Source organism: Pinus tabuliformis, chromosome 5_2 (genome assembly GCF_031772625.1).
Source record: "Pinus tabuliformis cultivar Carrire ecotype Pingquan chromosome 5_2, CPIR1, whole genome shotgun sequence".
NCBI classification, from domain to species: Eukaryota; Viridiplantae; Streptophyta; class Pinopsida; order Pinales; family Pinaceae; genus Pinus; species Pinus tabuliformis.
In genome coordinates, this window is record NC_142306.1 from 1,029,429,799 (window position 1) to 1,029,453,091 (window position 23,293).

Here is a 23,293-nt window from a genome sequence, read left to right on the forward strand (position 1 = left end):
CTTATGATGACCCTACCTATATTCTCTGTGTATTCTTCCTAACCTCAGTTTCACTCGTTAAATGACAGATATTTGTGTTTATAGATGTCAATACACATCTCTAGCCTAAAAAAACTAATAGCTGCAACATAAGGAAAATTTGAGTCTCCTCAAAACCCTTATAAAGCCCTAATTTGGGGTATGTTACGCTAATTGACCTTCAACCTGTTACAACTTCACCAATTTTAATTTTATGTTTATGAAAATTTTACAAAATATACTCCAGTATGTCGTCTTCAAGCTCCCACCAATCCCATGCAAACTGGACCTTCCAAAAGTTATAGTGCAATTACCATAATCTATTGGTTTTACCCCATTCCAGGAGAGCAAACTTATATGGAGCACAACTGAACCAATATTTCCCTAGCAGGTCTAAAAACTGGATCCAAAACACCCTTGTTTGTCTATCCAATATCACTAGTGACACTCAATATATATTATAGACCTCACAACCTTCAGCTATGGTTGTTTTACTAAAACCCCATGCTTAAGACTAGTTTGAGGACTAAGCAAAAGTTCTAACTTGTACAGCCTATAATTCCAAAAAAAATAGCAACCCAGATTTTGAAATTTTTACGCGTTTTTTTCGGTATGAACCCTAAAATTTCCACACTAAAAATGATCCCAAAAAGAATTAAAGCAGAAATGGTAAGATGGCTCATTTGAAGAAGCCACTACAGGGGAGCAACCACCTTTTACAATATATCAAATTCACAAAGATAATATGATCCTTCAAACGACTCTCCTTGATGTATATATTAGGATATATATGGTCCATTGCTGCCACCATTGCCAGGATGTTGCTGGTAATCCAGGGCACTGTGCAGGTCCCTGATTCAACTCACACATAATCAAGCAAACTAAATCTATGCCACCTGCTTTCCACTGAGTACCATCCCTGGAATGGGTGGAAGCACCTAAAAGTTTCTTAAGGATGTACAAGACAAAGAGGGAGGGAGAGAAATATTACGCTAAACTTTGTTCACTGGCATATGATAGTCGATGGCATGCCCTTAGCACCTCTTTTCCTGTAAAATAGCTATGTAAATGTCGCAAACAGTATTTCATTAAGGAAATGTATTCACAAAAGGAAACTGAAATAAGAGAGCAAAGCTTGTTGTTCTTAAGAACTTTTGTTACATTTTTCCCAGAAATGTCCAGAACCTATCACCAACTCACCTCTGTTCATAATTCAGTGAAAATAACATTGTAGTCAAATTCAAAGTTCGTGTTTTATTGACTAGAAATATAAGTTACAAAAAGCAACATGCAAGGTTCTTTTCCTTTGCTCTGTTATCAGCTTACTAGTTTGTTTAGATTTAAGTAATGAAGTCTGCAATTTTAATGAATTCTGTCTTCATTAGAATTTTACCCCGGCCCAGTGGGTTAGCTCGAGTGATTGAATGCTGTGAATTACAAGCAGGAGGTCACAGGGTCAAGTCCCTGGACTGGCTGCTTCTGTGGATATTATTGGGCCTCACTTGATGTCCCTCCTGGGTTAGGTTGCCAAAACTACAACAGGCCTCTTTATCCTGGGTACCATCCTCGAAATGAAGGGAAGTGGCCCAAGGTTTTCCACAGAATGTGTATTCCATCACAAAAATGACCTTTCTCCCAAACTTTTCATGTGGAATATAATATTTTGCATTACATAGTTTCGTTTTAACCAGGACCAGCAAATTCACTTCTTTCCTCCAGAATTTTACAAATATACTGATGAATTTGCTTATTTTTCTCATACAGAACACTCCCAAATTTAAATTTGAAATTTAGAGCAGTTGTATAGCATGTAGTATAGACCTGTCCTAGACCATGCAATGTTTGCCTATCCTCCTGAATGTATACATAAGAAAAACTCAAGCTGTCATCAAGACCAGTCTCTGTGGAAAAAAGTGCATGATGCATAATAGCCGTTGAACATTAATGACAGTATATATTATCACATACTCAATTGTAGCATGTTGTGGATCAGCCCCAGATTCAAGCAGCATTTTCCAAAAATCCTGGAAGCTAAGACTCTCATCACCTGAACCAGATTTCATTTGGAACCTGTAACGCTGTGCAGTATCTGCAGTCATGTTCTGAATCTCATTGGACAAATACCACAGCTGTGCACATGCAAATAATACAAATTGCACTTGTTCAAAACAATAAACAAAAAAATAAGTATAAAGAATATGTTATGTGAAAGATGCAAAAAAATCAGGTTTTTGCTTTTTGTACCGCTTGTTGATGATGTGGAGGACCCCCAAAATATTCCTGTAGTGTTTTTCTTTTCTTGTGAGAAGGATAGGAAAAATGAAACTTTACTTTGCATGGAGCTTCCTGAGGGAAGGATTGCTCTATATATCAAAATAAGATTTTCATGTGAATCAGTCTTGTTTAGGAAAAATCTGGAAATGAAAAGCCTAGGCATTGAGAACTCTGCAAAGTACCCTGTAAACTTTTTTTCTTGTCAAGAATGTGAATTACCAGGTAATCTGGGTTCCTCAATAGCACATGTAACATTTTTGTCATATGGAGACGAGAACCTGAAATTAATTAAAAACCAAGGCTTTATCATCTAATAAAAATGTGAAGTAAAGATTGCACTAACTCATCAATAGTTTCAAAAAAATGACATGAAAAAAACATACTCAGAACGCCGTGGCTGTTTGAATGGGGATACATATCTTGAAAAACCAGATCCCCTCTTGCTACCCAATATGGACTTATGCACAGGAAATGCTTTGACAGGCCCCTGACAATGTGTACCAAAATCAAAAGCACGACTTGTGTTTGAAATTTCAGCCAAAGGACTCATGGAGACCTTTCGTTTGCCCAATTTTCTTGTACCAGTGCCCTTTGAAGATAATAATGAGTCCTTCAAATGAGTTACACTTCCCATTTCAGATGGTTTAACGTAAGGGATATTTTCTTTGTTTGAGGCAATTTCTTTGCAATCTTTTACAGTTGGAGGAAAACAGCTTGTGGAGGAGACACTCAAACTTTGCAAATCCATTATAGCACTAGATACACCCCTCCCATCACTTAGAAGCTTGCTAGCTCTTTCCATAGCAGCATTTGAAATGCAGACAGGTTTCCCTCCTCCAGTTTGGAACAGTAGAGTAGGTGGTTCTGAAGAGCTAATTGTGTTCAAGTTAACATCACTTAATGAATTCATCCCTGTTTGAGCGTTGTTTGCTTTGTTTCCAAGAAGATTCATGGCCCTTTTCATCGCTTCTGTGGATACACTCACAGATCGACCTGCTGCAGTTTGAAACCTGAACTGATGCATTCCATTGGATTCACTAGCTGCCAAACCAACAATACACATATTATTGTGACTAAGAGTGACTGTCAACATATTATTTGGAAAAAGTTCAATTGATCAAATATGTAATTAGAAAGCATACCAGTATTATTTTCAGAAAGAGATGTTGTGGAAGATTGAATATTTTCAACTTCCAGCAGTGCCTTAGCTTTCGAGATACCCGCAATAGATATACTTACAGGTTTTCCAGAGCCTGTCTGGAAAAGAGATTGATGAGAAACAGTTTCAGGAATGGAGAACTTGCTCTCGTCCACAATTTGACCTGCACCGAAATGTGATGTCATCTGGAACTCATCTGAGAATATGGAAAATGAATTAAAAAAAGAATTGTATGTTTGAGACTCTGGTTACAATGTTAAGACACTAAGGTTCAACTTTGAAAAAATGTAGTGCTACTGCTATCCAGCAAGCAATTTTTCTAAAAGCCATGGTACTATCCAACAATTTGTTCACTATTATCTTGTGTTTTCTAGCCATATTCTACAGAACAATATTTATTTACTGAGGGCATCTTGCAAGGACTCATTGTTGAATTTTGTAGCTACAGTTGCTCTTCATAATTTATATTTTAGCACTTGAAATATATAATGTAATTGTAAAACATGTTCTTCATGTCATTTTCAATGATTAGCCCTTGAAATAATTATTATAAGACATGTTCTTCATGTCGATATTAAAAGAGAAATTTCAAAATTTGAATTTTGAATTTTTGGCTCCAAATTTGTCAAGTCAGCCCTCCCTCAAGTCAAGTTGGCCCCAGTGAAGAGACGCACCCATTCGGACAAACAGAACACTATATAAAGAGCATTCAACCTCCTCCACAAGGCATCATTCTGTGAAAATTTCACTACTGAAATTTTATTGCAGCAACTGGAATTAATTCTTTTAACTGTAAATTAATTAGCAGTTTATTGCTAGAGCAACAACGAATTAATCACACTGCAATCTCAACAAAAAATAAATACTGCAGAAGATAAACTGGAATTTGAGAAAACACTGGCACACACACACATAAATTTGACACAGTTATTTTTGGACAAATGTCCGCGGAAAAACCCAACTTGGGAAAATCGGTGCAGCATCTGAGGGTTTTAATTATTAAGCAGTAGTGAAATAATTCGAGTACAATCTATGGATGCCCAGCTGGCTATCCAATCAGCAAGTATCTGACAAAAGTAATTTGAGAGAAAATTCTCACTCCACAAGCAATCCCAACACTAGCTCCTCCAGAAAATTTGGGCGTCCAAACCCTTGTGCAGGCGCTTTGCACAGTCCTTGGGCTGCCTCTCACACGTGTGGCTCAGTTCAGCCTCTGATCAAGCCATCCTGCCCGTCTCTGCTGCTGGAAGTGACTCTTCGGGCCTCTAAAAAACTTTCCTGGCCTCTTGACGCTGAATCGACTTCCTCTCCAACTAAATCGAACTGCTCTGTTGAAGCTTCTGCACAGCTTCTATGTGGAATAGTTCTACCACTTGTTGTTGCCTCTCTGAAATTGGAAAACTTCCTCCGGATCACTGTCCCTACCACTCTCTATCTTTACTTCCCTTCTCTGGCTCGACCTCTTCCAACAACTGTTGGTGCTCTCTAGAAAATCAAACTGCCCAAGGAAATTGATCTCAAGTGTTTGTTCTCCATCTACCCATCGACCTCCTCTTATAATCTCTAGTTGGGACTCCAACAACCAAGATTAAAACATAATTGATGCTTGAGATCATTTCAAGATTGATCTGTGTGTGTTTCTAGATGATTCACATCTTTCTCAATTAATATTGATTAGTTAACCACTTTTCTTAAGTTTAGACTTAGAAAATATTTTAAAATATGCTAATAATCTAATTGAAACACTTGTAGGTGGAATTTCCAAAAACGGTTTCTGGGTTATGGAGAACTCTTGTGTTTTAGCCTCTCCACAAAGTTTCGAGACTAGAACACCTCCAATACTACAAAAACTAACACTCCCTTTTAGCGAGGAACGTGTTCTAGTACTGCACTACTGCTACAACACCATGTCTCTGTATCACCCTCTGTCAAGTTGTTGAAGTTTGGCCGTTGTGACTGCCTGCCACTACCCACCAACCACTGCACAACTCTGATGTTGCATCTATGTTGTCGCTGACACTGTTATACTGCTGCCAACTCTGCATCTGCACTGAAATTCCTCTCATATGTTGTTGCTGCAACTGCAACTACTGCAACTGAGAAGCATCCTCAATACTGAATCAACTTTGTCTTTGTTGCATTTGTCTCTTAAGTCTTGACTACTACTAGCTTTTGAATTGTCCACTGAAGAATCTGCATTGCTGCCAACTCTGCATTGAGCCACCTACTCTGTTGTTAACACTGCGTCTGCGCTCCTCAGCACCTGACTGCAACTAGTCTGCAATTGTCACTCTAGAATTTGACTGCATCACTAACATTGATCCATCCTGCTACTGAATATTGTGGGCCCTTGCAGCAAGGTAATGATCCATGAGAAAGACACCTCAATTGACCCTGCCCAACCTCTACGCTGCTTTGGGACTATAACTCCATATCGCCCCACCTCATTCCTAGAGGTATAGCTGCAAACATACCGAAGTTTTCCTCCATCCTGGAGGACAACTTGTCTATCTCTGTGAACGTTGTTGCCTGGTCCTGCTTGTCCTTCTTCCTGAGAGGACACTGGGTACTGTAGTGGCCAAACTAGCCATGCCTGAAGCACTTGACCTTAGATAGGTCCTTCTTCTTCTTCCCCCCCAGTCCCTGACTAGGACCTTTTGATGCTAAGGCCACATTCTCCTCTTCCTTCACACCCTTCATGACCTTGTTATTGCTTCCACTGATGGTGCTCTTCAATAGAGCTCACCTCAACTCCTCTTGTTGTAGGTATGACCACATCTTGTCCCATCTAGGCAAGTTGTCTCGGCACAAGATACTTTGGACAAAGGCTTGCCACTCATCTAAGACGTTGTTCAGTGCCAAATGCACAAGCTTTGTTGGTTGAGGCACCACCCCAACGGCTGCAAGCTGATCACGAACTTCCTGAATCCTAGTGACGAAGGGATCTATGCCTTCACCCTTCTACATCTTGATGTTTCTCAGCTTCTCTTGCAATAACATCTTCCGCTACTCCAAAGTATTCTGATATAGTTGGTCGAGAGCGTCTCACATCTCCTTGCAGTGTTATTGCCAAATATATGCGAGACGATATGGTCCTGGAATCCATCCAGGATCATCCACTTCGCCTTTGCCATCTCTCTCCTATATTCCTTCCACTGATCTGCATCTTGAGATACTACCACCACCTTATCTACATAGACTTTCAGGCCATATTCATCCAACAGGAAGGACATCCTAGCCTTCCAAATGACAAAGTTAGAGACTCCTTCCAACCAATCCTCATTTCTAAGCTCAGTTGTGGCCATCTCGAATCTGAACAAAAATCTCCCTCTTTCCCCTTGCTTGGTTGTTGAATCGGCTACTTGCACTCCCTTCTAGAGTGAGAAACTCTACTTGCAGCTACTGCCAACTGCAAGTCAAAAATCAAATTTCTAAACTAGAAACCCTCTGAGAGAAATTCTCTTTGTGTGTGCACTTCCTCTTCCACCCAGCGTTGATTTTGTTGCTACAAAACCATTCTGCACCCAAACAAGGAATATGCTCAGCAAAAATTTGATCTACAATTGCCCTTCTACCTGCTGGAATCACTTGAACTGTTAAGCCGAATTTTTCTGCCAACTTGCACTGAAAATCGAACTTGCTCAAGCAACTCACACTGCCCAGCTTAGGCTATGTGCAGCCACCAAAAATTTGTCCTGCTACTCCCTCTAAACAACAAATTTCTTCCTCTGCTTTTGAGTTTCTCCGTCTAATCAAAATCGCTCTGATACCATGTGAAACTTTCACTACTGAAATTTTATTGCAACAACTAGAATTAATTCTTCTAACTATAAATTAATTAACAGTTTATTGCTACGGCAACAACGAATTAATCACACTACAATTTGCACAAAAAATAAATATTATGGAAGATAAAATGGAGTTTGAGAAAATACTGGCACACTGACACAGTTATTTTTGGACAAATGTCCTCGGAAAAACCCAACTTAGGAAAACTAGTGCAAGAGCTGAGGCTTTTAATTATTAAGCAACAGTGAAATAATCTGAGTACAATCTATGGATCCCCAACTAGCTGTCCAATCAACAAGTATCTGACAAAAGTAATTAGAGAGAAAACTCTCACACTCCACAAGGAGTCCCAGCACTAGCTCCTCAAGAAAATTTAGCTATCCAAACCCTCTGCGCAATCCTTGCTCTGCCTCTCGCACGTGTGGCTCAGTTCAACCTCTGATCAAGTCATCCTGCCTGTCTCTACTATTGGAAGTGACTCTTCGGGCCTCTAGAATACTTTCCCAGCCTCTAGAAGTTGAATCGACTTCCCCTCTAACTAAATAAAACTTCTTTGCTGAAGCTTTTGCGCAGTTTCTGCATGGAATACTTCTTCCACTTGTTGTTGCCACTCCGGATCTGGAAAACTTCCTCTGAATCACTGTCCCTGCCCCTCTCTGTCTTTGTTTCCCTTCTTTGGCTCGAACTTTTCCGGCAACTGTTGATGCTCTCTGCAAAATCGAACCGCCCAAGGAAATCAATCTCAAGTGTTTGTTCTCCATCTACCCATCAACCTGCTCTTATAATCTCCAGTTGGGACTCCAACGACCAAGATTAAAACATAATTGATGGTTGAGATCATTTTTGGATCGATCTGTGTGAGTTTCTAGATGATTCACACCTTTCTCAATTAATATTGATTAATTAACCACTTTTCCTAAGTTTAGACTTAGGAAATATTTAAAAAAAGGCTAATAATCTAATTGAGACACTTCTAGGTGGAATTTCCAGAAACGATTCTAGGTTTTGGAGAACTCTTGTGTTTTAGCCTCTCCACGAAGTTTTGAGACTAGAACACCTCTAGTGCTACAAAAACTAACACATTTGACCTCACACAAGACAAATAATATTCTAGGCATCTCAGCAAAGAAGGACGAGTTCATCTTTAGCATTTATCTCACTTTCTCTTGACTTTGCACGTGTGAACTTTTGGGCAATTTTTGGGCAGCAGGCCAAATTTCTAGGGAGTAGAGCCAAATTTCTATGCAAATTGTTGTGGGCAACAGGGCCAAGTTTTTGGGCATATTCCGGTAGGCCAAAATTCGGCCTAGGCAGATCAAAGAAAGCCAAAGTTTAAGGGCAAAAGTTTGACTTGACTAGAGGGTTGCTTGACCAAGTCTGACCATAGCATTGTTGGTCAGTTTGACCTCATAGTTGACTAGCTGCATTATATGTATGTCTTGTTGAACTGAAGAATTTCTTGAAGGAAAAGGTTGTTGGGTTTTTCCCCCAAGTGGGTTTTCCCAAGGTAAATCTTGTGTTCTCTTGATGTGTTGTGATCTCTACTATCTTTGTACTTTTATGGTTGATTGTTTGAAGTGTAATTGCTTAATGATAAACTAGAATTGTTAAAAGAAAATCTACATTATTAGAAGTAATTATCAGTATTTCAGAAATTTGTGCTTGTATATGTTGCACTTGAAAAATCAACACTCATGACTTTGGATTTTCCATTTTAAAATATAAAAATTATAAAAGCAGATCTAGATTGAGATATGTCAAAATAAAAGGCATCAGGCATAAGGAAAATGTCGACTCCAAAATGACCTAGCACAAATTTAACATCCTTCATAATTAGCAATAGTAAAGCTTAGTCAATTGTATTTATCTTAGGTGGTTGAGAAGAACGAGTGTTATACTCCCCACCTAGGTTCAATTCCAACAAGTGACATGTTGAGTTCACATTGAGTACACTATTGAAATGGCTTTGAGCCTTCTTTTTGTACAGCCTCTGAGGAATATCTTAACCTTCCCTATGGGTTGGAGGGTGGGGTGCTTTGTTTCATCGAAAAGAAAAAAGTAGTAAAGCTTCACTTATCACCAACTCTTTCATAAAGCTATAAAAGAAAACCCTGGTGTTGGCAATAAATAAAAGTTTTACATCAAGTTTTAAGTGTTTCAATTGTTGACAATCAAAAATGTAACTTCACTGACCACTACAAGTAAATGAGATGATAAAGTGATTATACCATATTCCTACATTGAGATTATAATTTGTGTTAAGCTTGCAACTATGTGCTAAGCGTTACCCCTCATATTCTTGGAGTGTAAACATGCAATTTTTATCACATGACAGGAATTTCAGGATGCCATCAATGATTTTGGATGGACTTGGGGTGCACACCTTCATGGAATTTCTTCCATTCACAACAATTTTGGCTTACACCCATATACTTAGAGATGTTGCTTCCATTTGAATGAGTTAATGTATCGATGGAGAAGACTCACTTTTCTCCTTAGTTGGTTGTCATGGTCATGGCTCATCTACTAGTTTTCTTCATGTTGCATGCCTTATGAATGATGGATCACCCTCTTGGTATATATTTGATGGTTATGGAGCACGCTAACTCATCATGGTGTTGTCTTGGTATACTTATTCATCTAGAGAGTGCTACATCTTTGTTCATGTATAATGGATCTGGCCCCCTGGTTGTATGGTGGTGATGTGAGGTAGTGACATGGCATTATATTGAGCATCATAGTGATTTTGCAGGTGTTATATTATTGGTTTGTCACTACATGGGAGTATTCCACATGTTCCCTTTTTCTTATGTTATGCTAGACTAAGTGGTGGGACATGATTGTGGTAGTACATGAAGCTTAGGCAAAGCACTCTAGCACTTTGGACTTTACTTTATTTGCATATTACACCTTGACATGGTCAATATTACCCTCCTTGGAGAGAGCTTGGCATTTTGACCCTATGATTGAGTTGATGAAAGCTTGTTCTTGAGCGCTTTGCTTCATTTGCCTATTTTCACACTTGAATGAGGCTATTTGGAGATAGTTTGGAAATAAGGATGGTTTTTAACCTTGAGTTTAGTTTCCAACCCATGGTATTGCACTATTTTATAATTTTTGGGAGGTTAGCACACTTTGCTAGGGTATACCTCTATGGGGTTGGTTGAGCATCATTACAACTTCGAATATCAAGGACTATTTTTGTGAAAGAAAATATCAAGTTATTGTAGTCAATTAGATTTCAGACGTAGGTTTTAATAAAAATCACTTCTATTTTAGGTTACTTTGTGCTTTTATGCTTTATTTAGTATGTTTTTCGAGTATTCCACATTCATAAAGTGGAATGATTCGAATAGCTTGTAACGCTTTATAAGAAAGCTTTCACTTTCTCATTTGATATGCAATCTTCATTTCTTTTATGTGTCTGCATTATCGTTATATGTTATCAAAACTCAACATTCTCGAAATCATATTAATAGTCTCAGGCCTTTGAAAGAAAGGGTTCCACTCTCGTAACTTAACACCCATAGTGCCATGAAGTTTGTGTGAGCATGAAGACCTAGGGACTACTAGCGACATAGACAGATCAAGGGACTACCAACATGACACACGAAGAGCCAAAAGGGTTTCAGCACATTAAAAACCAAGGATCTTGGAGCAGATTGACTTTGTTCTTATCTATACCACCGCTCAACATTAGAGAATTTTTTAGGTCTAAAATGGGCTTCCTAAGGAATATTAGACAAGGTTGCACGAAACGGGTACGAGTTTCCGAAACGGGAAGCGATACGAAACGCGACCTCCCCAAATTTTTCATGTATTTCTCATTTTTCGTGTAGCAGAGTCCATCGAAAGTATACAACATGGGCACTCCTTGGACGAGGAATTAAATTCCACATCCAACGAGTGCTCCCACTCGAAACTTGAGTAAAACCTTAGGGAGATAAGTTGAAAATACAAGTTGAAAAAATAGCTTTTTTATTTTTTTTATTTTTTAATCATTTTATTTTTTTACTCTAAAAATGGTGAATCATCCCCCATGGTTGACATCATCATCTTGAATCCTATTGGTTCTTATACAATTGATTTTGGTTGTACATTTTTGTTTTAAGGCCCATTTTAGACCTCAAAATTTCTCTAATGATTTCAGATCTAGAAGAATTGCTTGTTGATTTATTGTTTTCAAGCATAGCCAAGTAGATATTGATTATTTTGGTGCAAGTTGTTAGCATATTCGATTGTTTTAAAGTTGTTCAAGAAAGCATCTATCAAGATCTATATTTTCAACTGTTTGAGAGTAAACCTATGGTTTATTGGGCTGATTTAGCCTTTTTTAGCAGATTTGACAAAATTAGTGTGCTTTTTGGGGTGTTTTTTTAGCAGATTTGTGTGTTTTTCACTCGTGTCCATGGTCTACTTACACAACATCATGTTAAAAAGCAGTCTAAGGTTCTCTAGCAAGAACCACACTATGTGGAAGCAACATATACTGGCCATATTCAAGTCTGCTTGGCTGCTATCAGTCTAGGAAATGATACCCAAACACCAGTTACAAGTAGAGACCAAGATAAGTTTGATTAGCATGACAAAGAAGCAATAATGTTGCTTAAGTTTGTTCGTGACAAATTGAGTAAACCTTCATAGATATAAGAGAAGATAGCCCTTAACTTTGAGAATGTCAAAATGCATCCACACGAGATTAAAGAAAGTAACACTTAAGGTAGGGTAACACTGTCAAATACTCCTTATGGAAGGAAACACTCCACAAACAATGCTTGATACAAAAATCAACATCCAATATATCTCAATACAATGATACTCAGGCATATTTATACTTTCTCGTAAAAGTTCCTAGGGGTCTATGATAAGCGCCCCTTATTACTATATTATTTCCTCTTAACTACCAAGTGGGTCTATTCCATGTTTATATCCACATTACATTCAGCATCCCTTTGGATACCTCCCCAAATAACCATGATTATCCTCCATAAGTACATTACATTATATCGTTGTTTGTATGTTTCATCACCAAAATATAGGAAAAAGCCATATAACGTGATCTGCTAAGCAATGTAGCCAACTAGCAACATGCACAAGCATCCATGCATCCAAGTGGAACGTGGACATGGGATCCAACTATGACCTTTCCTCCTCAATCTTGATTTCGATTGTTGCTTGGGTTCCATGTTGTCATCGTGCTACTCTAATATCTCCATGCACTGCTTTTAGTACTCGATGTGCCTCCATACTAGTTGCCTTCCTAGTTCCATGTTGATCCATAGTAAGTTCATTGATAATCACATCCTTGCCTTGATGACTATTGTTTCTCCTAGTGGTGTGAGTGGTGATATACAAAAACCATAGCTATCAATTCTTCTTTCCTTGATTCATAAACATGTGATTCCTTTGAGCAATTTAGCGCCTAGGTTATCTGTCCTTTTCATGCCCTTCCTAGGGCTTTTCTCCAAGTGTTTATGTAGACATTTTTTCTAATTCAAGAGCTCTTCATCTGATGTGTCATTAAGCACTACAATTAGTTGTCATAAAAGGACTTCTTCAAGTGCCCCCTTGGGCCCTTCTTGTTTAGTAACAGAAATATCCTACAATGTAATTTATTTTCTTGTACCAAAGGTTCAAAGACTTCTTTTTCACATTAATAATAACTTTGCCAACTAAATCCATCCAAGGATATCCCAAAACAATATGCACATCATCCATATCTATAGCATGAAAATATTGATGCAAAACATTTATCCATGGTAATCTTCAAATTTTTAAAAATTTGAACATTCTCACACTCAACCCATGTGCTTTGAATATTTTTGTGGGTATTTGCAATCTTTTAGCCAAGTTAACATTCATGAAATTATGCTTGCAACTTAGTGTTAATAAAAACAATAACCTCCTCTTATTGGATACATAAAACCTATAATATAAGTGCTCTCCCAAAAATAAACCTTCAATGCTCTTTGTATCATTCTTAGTGCCATGAGGCTATATATATTCTTTCATAAATTTCATTTAAAAACAAATATTGTTAGTCGAGTAATTGACCTAAACCATATAGTTGCTTCATCCCTTAGATGACTGCACACATTGACCTTCCAATAACTTGGATATTTTGACTTTATCCATTTTATATATTCCTAAATACTAGGAGCATCATCCTTTTCTATAACATACATCATGATTGTTATAACCCAAAAACGGAACTAGGGTTTTGAAGAAAATCACTTACTATTCAATGGAGCCCCATTATGTACTTAAGTTTGAGGAAATTAATGTAAAATGATCATAACTTCTATGATACTTCCCCTATTGGCTATTATGACCACATATATGAAATACAACAGCCAATTTGCATTTATTAGCAATGGCTTGGTTGAAATCCAAGCACTCAATCAAAAGATATTTGATTTGCAAACCACACTACTGTACCAAAAAAACCCTAAAGCCATTGATTTTAAATCAGTGATAATTCCAATTCTCAAACTCCAACTTGGATCTTTTTATAATATTGAAAGCAAGTGTTTTTTTAAGAAAAACTCAAATCTACAACTAATTTCTTTTGATTTTGCACCAAAACCATCAAAAACCAATGAATGTTGTGGTCCTATTTTTCCCTTGAAAAAACTGCAAAAAATAAAAAGATAAAAAAATAAAATAAAGCTTCCATTGTTTTGCCCAAGAAATAACTTGGATACTGCTTGTAGTAAACCTTGATAGATATACGAGAGAAGAAAGCCCTTAACTTCAAAAATTCTAAAATACAACCACACAAGAAAGAAAAAGAGCCATTACGCTAAGTTAACACCATCAAATACTCCTTATGGAACAAATCACTCAATAAACCATGCTCACTACAAGAATCAACCTCCAATATATCTCAATACAATGATACTCATGTGTTTATACTTTCTGATGAGTATTCCTAGGGGCCTATGCCAACTACCCATATGCCTATGTTGTAGATCATATGCAGGAAGAGGAATCAACCATCTATGCCTTTATGGCCAAGAAGCCAACAAATCAGCTCCTATCATCTACTTGGTACATTGATTTAGGTGCATTACAACACATAACCAACAGGCAGAATTGGTTCACAATGTATACAACTTGTTCCTCCAAGGATTCAATGATCTTTCGTGACAAAGAGTACACAATAGTTGGCAACGAGAATGTGCAGATTTCCTTTAGAGGAAAATTGTTGAATTTCCATTATGTGTACTATGTGAAAAGCATGGAATTCAATCTACTATTGATTAGTCAAATTATGAGACATTGCTCTCAGCTAGATATCAACTTTGGCAATCATAATTGCTACATAATTGACAAGGAGACCAAGACGAATAATTTCCTTGTTGTAGGAGATCATGGATTTTTCAAATGGTTGATACTTGACAGGTTAGGGAGCATGCATTAGAAACCAAAACTACATTAGACATCAATAAACCTTGGCATCAATGGCGCGGACATCTTAACTTGATCTAACTCTCTCAATTATCTCAAGAAAATTTTGTAAATGGGCTTCATGACATCCAACAACAAATTGAAGGTGTATTTAGGGCTAGCCAAGTAGCGCAATAGCCAACCGCCATTTGAAAAAGGACGAGCTTAGAGAGCACACAGAGTCCTGCAAAGTTCAACTAGTTCATGAAAACATTCGTGAACCAGTGAACACAACATCACCCACTAGTGCCAAGTATTTCCTTCTATTTGTTGATGACTATAGTAGGAAAATGTGGTTGTACTTTCTAAAATTGAAATCTAAAGTGTTTAAAGAATTCCAAAGGTTTAAAGCACACATAGAAAAAGAGTTGGGTGGTCACAATACCACTCTTAGGTCTAACAATGATGAGGAGTTATGTTCTAAAGAATCCAATGACTTTTGTATTAAACATGGGATCAAAATATAATATACTACACCCTACAGTCCATAGTAGAATGGGGTGTTTGATTGACAAAAAGTACTATCACAAAGATGGCCTAATGTATGATGGAGAATAAGTGTGTTCCCATCAAGTTTCATGTCAAAGTAGTATTCACAACAGCATACCAGCTGAATAGATCTTCGATGGTGGCTATAAAGCAAAAGACACCATAGGAAGCATGTTCTAGGAGGTGGCCTAAAATTAATCATCTCCATTCATTGGTTCTATTATTTATGCCTTGATTCCAAAGGAAAAGAGAACCAAGATAGACCCCAAGAGCAAGAATCTAATAATCACAAGGTATAGTGACAGTAATAAATATTGAAATTTCTAAGTATTACCCGTTACAAATTTTATCTGTATTCTCTGGTTTATTTCGCCTACTTGTTACTTACGAACAAGTTATTTAACCATATAAATACTAAAATAAACACAATACAGTCTCAACCATCTACAAATCAAAAGCTTAAAGAAATAGCAAACACACAAGTGACACCATTATTTTTGGACAACTTGTCCCCGGAAAAACCCAACTTGGGAAAATCGGGCAGCAATTTTGAGGGTTATTTTGTTATGCAGACTTTCTGAGTACAACTAGGTGCCAAACTGGCTCACCCGACAAAGAAAATAATCCGGCAATAATACCTCTCTAATGGGAAGCAGAAATTCGAAAAGTCTGCGCCACGAAACCCTCTCCAGCACAATCTGAAGCTCAGCGTCAACCCTCCTGGCCTCTGCATCAGCCCGAAACTCACTATGTCAACCCTCTGAGGCCCTGCGCAGCCTCTACGGCCCTTTGCATCACTCTTGCAACCTCTGCATGGATGACACGAGCCCTTTTGGCCTTTGTGCAATCCCTTCTACCTCTGCATGGCTCCCTCTGGCTCAGCGTCTGCCTCTCTCTGCTTCTGCGCTGGTCTCTCGACACTATCTCTGCCTCTCTGCCTCATACTCACTGCCCCTCGCTGCAACTAATCACTGATTCGATTTCTCTTAGCAAACCCCGCTCTAGAAAATCGAATGATTGATCACTCTGGTGCATATTCCAACTGACCCTCAAGCCTCCTCTTATACTTTTCCTGTAGGTCCTTCAACGACTGAGATTACATCTCTAATCAAAGGCTAAGATTAGAAATGGCTTGATCCATGTCCTTTAGAACCTTCTAACCCAGTTTTATATTGATACCCATTAATATTTTATTTTTCCTAAGTTTATACTTAGGAACTCCATTAAAAATATTAATTATTTTAATATATCCTAAACCTGGTAGAATTTGCCCAAACCATTTCTAGGTCTTGGAGATCTCATGTGCTTTAGCCTCTCTAAGATGCTACCCCAAATCAACAATAAATCCTACTAATTGGTTGATATTGACACCAATTTGTTGAGCTTCACTAAAGATGTTGTAGTTGATGAGGAAATTGGCCCTTTCCAAACTTCTTCAAACATCAAAATCACAAAACAATAGTCTCACGCCCTTTCTTCCAATTGTTTTAGGTTCTATTTTATCTTGCAGGGAGGCCGAGTTAAGTAAGGGAAAAGACAAGTCTGTTGGGCAACGTTTTGGGACAAATATCTATCATTTTGTTGGCTGTTTGCTACATGATTGTTGTGTGCTAGGCCGCAAGCCATAGCACCACAGCTAGGTGTGTGAAGGGAGGTTTCAGTGGGCTGGTTCAAGCCTACAACAGCAACGAGGTAGAGGAGGGTTATCCCAAGGCTAGGTAGCATTTAATGAGGGTTTTGAGAGTTGTTTTGGGGTTGGTTAGTGGTTGTTGTAGCCTATAAAATATGCCCTAACCAGTGATAGTCAACGGCATCAAAAGGATAGCAGACTTGGAGCAGAAATTGATGTGTGTTGGGTCAACGTATGTGACCAGTTTGGATCAGATAATAGTGCAACCTGTTGGAGCCAATTGGAGGACATTCTGAGGTGGTGTAATATCTTCCTAGGTGCAGATCCGGTAGTGACGAGGTTGGGTGTCATAGAGCTGGTTGGAGGGCAGCGAGTTGGCTACCCAAAGTAGCCCTAGAGCAGTAGACAAGAAGGACTTTGTTGGTGCGAGATTGGGTGAAGTTTTGGTGCCGAAGTGCAACACTTTGATGGACGAAAGTTGTTGCTAGCCTGGTAGATTGGAGCTCGGGAATTAGGCCTACCCAGAGAGCAGTTGATGAGCCCATGTTCATTATAGCAGACGTGACTTGCAGCAGTGATAGGAGGCAGCCCTCTTGGAGTCTCGATGTGTAGATGCCTTGATGGACTAAGGCACTACTAATGAGCAGTACGGGTGCGACGGACCGGCAAGACAAGATACGACATAGAAGTGACGCAACCAAGTTTGGCATTGTATCTTGTAACCCTAGACTGTTGTATTATATCAGTTGGATTAATATAACAAAGTTGGGTTGAAAAATTAAAAAAGTTGTCTATATTATGTGCATGTGTGATTTACTGCTATTTTATTTCACTATGCAAAGTAGTTTATGGTTGAGATTCTTGGTTTGGTAGCGTCAGTGATTTTAAGACTCTAACCTAGACCCAAGGTCGTGGAAATTCAACACATGCAAGTGCCTACTCCATGATAGGCACTTCAAAATTTGTTGAATTTTGTAGCTATGGTCGGTTTTCATAATTTATATTTTAGCCCTTGTAATGTATAATGTAAATGTAAGACATGTTCTTCATGTCATTTTCATTGTTTAATCCTTGAAAAATTTATTGTAATACATGTTCTTCATGTCGGATTGAAAAGAGAAAATTTTGAAATTTAAATTTGAATTTTTGGCACCAAACTAGTCTAGTTGGCCCTCCCTCAAGTCAAGTCGGCTCCAGTGAAGAGACACACCCATTTGTAAAGACAGAACACTATATAAAGGCATTCAACCTCCTTTATAAAGGCACCATTCAACCATATATAAGAAGACATCTTATGGGCATCCAAGCGAAAGACAAGAAGGACAAAAAGAAGGACAAAGATCATCTCCTTAACTCGCGCGTCTCGATTTCTCTCTCTTCAAGCTTGCACGTGTGTTTCTGGGCAAGCCGAGCTTTTTGGGCATATTTTGTTATGCAACCAAATCATAAAATAGAAGAAAAGATAGATCAACGACTTGAGAATCAGCCTATTCGAGGGGGCAATCTCCTTTACATCACATAAATGAATTATTCTTGGATGATACAAATGATAAGACCTCCTTGGTATATAGAGGAGTCTAAGGGGTCACAATATAATCAAAGCCTACATAACAATAATAACGTAAGGGCACAATAATAACAATAGTGGGCTTCTATGGGGCACAACGATAACAATATGGGGGCTACATTAACAATAACAATAATGGGGCTACACTAGTATTATAGGGACTCAACATATTTTAGATGTAAAAAATCCTTGAAACCTTGTAACTACTAATGAGAGCAAACTAATCTCAAACAACACAAGATTTCTCTACCAAAATTCCGCAGAAAGAAAACAATGAATAGGAACACAATCACACATAGAACACAAAAAATATTTGGGGAACCCAACTAGGAAAAACCCTTCTTGCTTGTATTAATCAACTAAGCAATATGATCTATTACATAGAAACTACTCCATGCATGAACCTCTGCTGCAATACTGATCAACTCTCTCTCCAGGCTTGCCCAACACTTAGGCAAACAAGGCCTACTAGGAGCTCCTATTTCCTAGCACAAATTTGCCCCTAAAAAATAGGAATTTCTCCTATTCCTTGCACAATTCCCAAGAGGAATTTCTTTGTTGCTTCTTAAGCCTCTACACAAAAACCTATGTACAATGAATAAATAGATTTGTGCCTTCATTCAATCTCAATAGGCAATTTGAATTGCATGACCTACTAGGGCTAAATTTAGTAGTTGCAACTAGTTAACTAAGAGTTAGTTGAGTTAACAAAAGTCAAACTACTCAACTAAACTCAAGTCTATCTCTATTCTAGAACTAGAGATCAGTTAACTGATATACACTAGAGTTTAACTCCACTAGATAGCTAAATTTTAGCTATCAACTAGTACACAACTCACTGAAATCCATCTAACTCAAATTAACTGACAATAAACTAGTGATAGGCCACATCACACATGTTAACTAACAACTAACTCAAGTATCTATGAGATTGAATTCGAATTAGCATCTTTGACTAAGGCACAAGTCAAAGAAGTCATTCCTTGCTACATTTTCAACACCCTCTTAGCGAGGAAGGGCTTCTTGGAAGAACCCTATCCACTTGGATCTGTCTTCATCTCTACCAAGTTCTCTGCTACAATTACTCCCTCTAAACTAGAAGACTTCCCTGCTTTCCTCTACAAAACCTGATTTGAAGACCTGTTCTTTCCCACCATGTTTTGTGAGTCTATAATCTGCCACCACCAATGATCACAATTCCTTTTGTGTCACTAAACAGTCTACCCTCTAGTTGCTCCTTTGTCCATCGAGGATGCAACACACAGAGACTTCCTTTAGTTGTTCACAACTTTGTTTGTGAAAAACTCTTTCGTTGCCCACTTCTACCTTCCTTTACTGCTATGATGAAGACAAGTCAAGAGCATGGAGGCTGCCCACTTTCAATGTAGAATGTTTTTCTTCAACAGTAGACTAGGGCTAAAACTAAGCCCTCTTACTTGCTTCCTTTATCCCTTCAAGGATCAACCCTAAGCTTCAACAATTCTACCACTCCAACCAAATTTGATGTCCTTCTCAAATGATAGACTTAGGGCATCAAAGACACCTTCTAACTGCCCTCCAAACAGTACATAAGATGTCCACCAAAACTATCCCAAACATGGACAATCAATCTAGCAACAACACCAACTTAGAAGGAAATTTACCATACCTGAGACGTTAACTTCTATCCCAAATCTCTGGTCCTGTGCATGCACTCAAGACTGCAACTTTCTACCCCTGGTTAGGGCTGCTTGTAGTAGCTGCTACAGCCCTCCTACTTGGCCTCAAACTACTGCTAACACTTCGCTCCTTCATCTTCTCGCAAGACCACTCTTGGGTTGTACTTTTGAGACTACTACTTGGCCCTCAATACCAACCACTTGTAGGCCATATGGCCCTCCCAATCTAGGTTACAAGAGCATTCCCTCCTCAAACTGCACAAAAATTTGCGGCCTATTCATAAGAGAAATAGAATTTTGACTTTGCTAACGTGCCATGAAGGGTATTGTGGCCGCATGCTAACGCTCTCTAGACAAGCTAGGGTCAAGTTAGTGCTCTAACGCGCCCGAGACATAGTCAACCAGCGTGTATGCACAGTAAACAAGTTAGGTCCATGTAACACAACTCAACACTGAGCTCTCCTGTGTTATAACGCTTTGACTATCTTTTGCAGGGTGCGTCATAGCTTTAACCAAGAGGAAAAAAGGAATTATTTCTCTCTCACGAACTATTGTTAATCCACTCTCCCTTGGTTCTTTGTAACCTCACTCTGATACCATGTAGAAAATCCTTGAAACCTTACAACTGCTAATGAGAGCAAATTGATCCCAAAAGACATAAGATTTCTTTACCAGTGTTTTGCAGAAAGAAAACATTGAATAGAAACACAATCACACATAGAACACAAAATATATCTTGCATCAAAGTACATTACACAAGTTAAAGGCATCAAAGTACTTTACAGAAGCATCATCATCAAATGTATTTCTAGCTTATGACTTGTAAACAAGTTACATTTCTTAGGTATACAAGGACCATCGCAAGGCCCTATTAGGTGCTTCCCACCTTAAGGTGAGGAACTATTCCTAGGTCGACCCATCAATCAACAAGTGCAAATGATCAATGACATGACATGGGGTTTACTTCATGGAGGATGTAATTGTCTTATACCAGCTAAGAAATTCCAACATCCTTGAGCAATCGTGGGACCTACGACTTCTCTTCTCGATCAATTTTTAACACCCCTCTTGTGTGCCTTTTTCATCACTAATTTTCTTCTTTTACATATACATAACTTGGGTTGCAAGCTTTCATCGATTCATCTTTAACCCCTTAAATATGAGGCATTTCCTTGCTCATTGTGGTTGGGATATTCAAAGTTCCTTTCATTTAGATAGATCATGCATTCGCGAGGAACAGGGTGAAGACTAATGAGGGGGATAGCATTCAAGCCAAGCTTTTGTCCGCACACTTTCATTTACGCTTGCCAATCTTTTGCATTTTAACAAATGGCTCGTGTTTTTTTCCTTTCTTTCTACTACATCATCCTCTTAGGGCAAAGTTTACAGGCCCCAACTCAAAGAAGAGGAAAACAAGGAACAATATCAATGTCATATATTAATCAACCCAAAGAGGCGATGTGAATACATGGAGAAGATGGAAGGTGTTAAATAAGGATTACCTTGGACAACCAACATCAATAAGGACCTCCTATTTGTGACCCTCCTTAATAGCAAAAGAAAGGTCTCAAGCAAGGTCAAATTGGACTAGGGGCATGTGATAACCACCAAGGTGAAGCAAGGGAACAAGAGTACAATCAAAAGTGTTCTATCATCTAATTCAACCTATGATTCATACTAGAATGCCCTTAAACATTAAATGAAAGCACTTGAATACAAAAATGGTTGACCTCACATTTGATGACCCATCTTCATCAAATGAACAAGCTAGATGAAGAAAGCACTAATCGGCGAATGGATGAGAGGCATCTAAGTCTAGCTATTTGTGGATCATGATAGGGTTGTTGACTTGCAAGCCAAAACATCAAAAGAAAAATGCGGTGGATAACAAGACAGCAACATGTATGTTCATAACTCATGAATATAAAGATTTTTTTCTTTGCAAAATAATATATATCTCCAAGTCCCATTGTTCCCATTAGGAACCACTCACCTAATTTCATAAATGCAGTAACTTCAATGTCATTGTTACATATGACATATTTCTCACTTTATGACATAACAATATAACATTTATTATTTCTTGGATTAAATAAACATTACAATATATAACATACACACCATGATCCAAACCCCAAACAAGTCAGCATCTCTATAAAAGACCAATCAATTTGATCATAGGCCTTATCAAAGTCTATGTATAGAAAAAGAGCTTATAGACCAAACTACTGGGCCCAATGCATGGCTTGCCAAATCCGAAATCAGAACATCCAAAATAAAAGGACCCTACACAAATCTTATCTACTCCTATCATACAATGTTCCTAGCTATAGTGCAAATATGGAGAGCCACTACTCTAGCCAAGATTTTAAGCAACATTGAGCAAAATAATAAGCCTCCAACCCCCAATCAAATCCTTAGCCACATTCTTTGGAATGAGCTTAACAAAACCCTAGCTAAAAAATTTGATCAAAGCCCCATGGGAAAAGGCTTCCACAACCAAACAACCAAAATCATCCACTACCATGTCCACATGACCTTGTGAAACTCACAAGACAACCCATTCAAACCCAGGGACATTCCATTATACATAGAGCTAAGAGTTGTAAAAAGTTCCTTCTTTGAAAAGTTGTTATCCAACCTATCTCACAGTTGCCTAGAGTCTCCCTCTAGCCAATCACATCCTTTGAGACCAAGTACATTTGCAATCCTTGCAATCTCCTTGATGACAACACCACAAACAAATACATCGACAAACAAAAAAATCAAATCAACAACCTATTGCATGTGCAGATCATCTATCATAGGCATATAATATAAACAACACCAAACACTAGAGCTTCACAAGCATCTCACCCACGACCCCTCACAAGTCCATGTACCCATCTTAGGCACAGATCACTTCAATCTCTCAAGTATTCTGGGCATCACACCCAATGAAATCCTCCAACAGCTCCATATCACATGCCACAACCTTCTCCATACATGTATTTCAGATGTACAAGTTTAATACAATGTTAAATTTTCAGAGCATGGTGGGCAGATCTGCACTTAAAACCCTAAAGCAAGTAACTGAGACTGCTTAGAATACTATCTAAATAGGGGAATTCTGAGCACCAGCTCTACTAACACATAACTCTGAAAATCAGAACATCAGGCTATAGAAATTTGAAACAGCAGACGTAAATTCTGATTCTGCATAAAACAGAGTTCTGGAAACTAGGACAGTGAGAGGAATTTGCAGCACACAGTCACATATA

At 38.3% G+C, this 23,293-nt stretch overlaps 1 protein-coding gene across 10 annotated transcripts in view; it reads right to left on the reverse strand.

Moving 5' to 3' along the window:
- The window catches only part of LOC149162751 (protein BREAST CANCER SUSCEPTIBILITY 2 homolog B-like), a 164,646-nt gene that overhangs the window by 136,430 nt on the left and 4,923 nt on the right, over positions 1–23,293 (reverse strand). For 9 of the 10 annotated variants that reach the window (XM_089437371.1, XM_089437375.1, XM_089437373.1 and 6 more), the window contains exons 3-7: positions 3,435–3,647; positions 2,676–3,333; positions 2,512–2,570; positions 2,263–2,381; positions 1,987–2,147 (exon numbers count right to left, since the gene is read on the reverse strand). In XM_089437371.1, coding sequence (XP_089293497.1) covers positions 1,987–2,147; positions 2,263–2,381; positions 2,512–2,570; positions 2,676–3,333; positions 3,435–3,647 — 1,210 coding nt within the window. The remainder of the gene's footprint in view (positions 1–1,986; positions 2,148–2,262; positions 2,382–2,511; positions 2,571–2,675; positions 3,334–3,434; positions 3,648–23,293) is intronic. The other variant, XM_089437376.1, reaches the window with a different exon arrangement.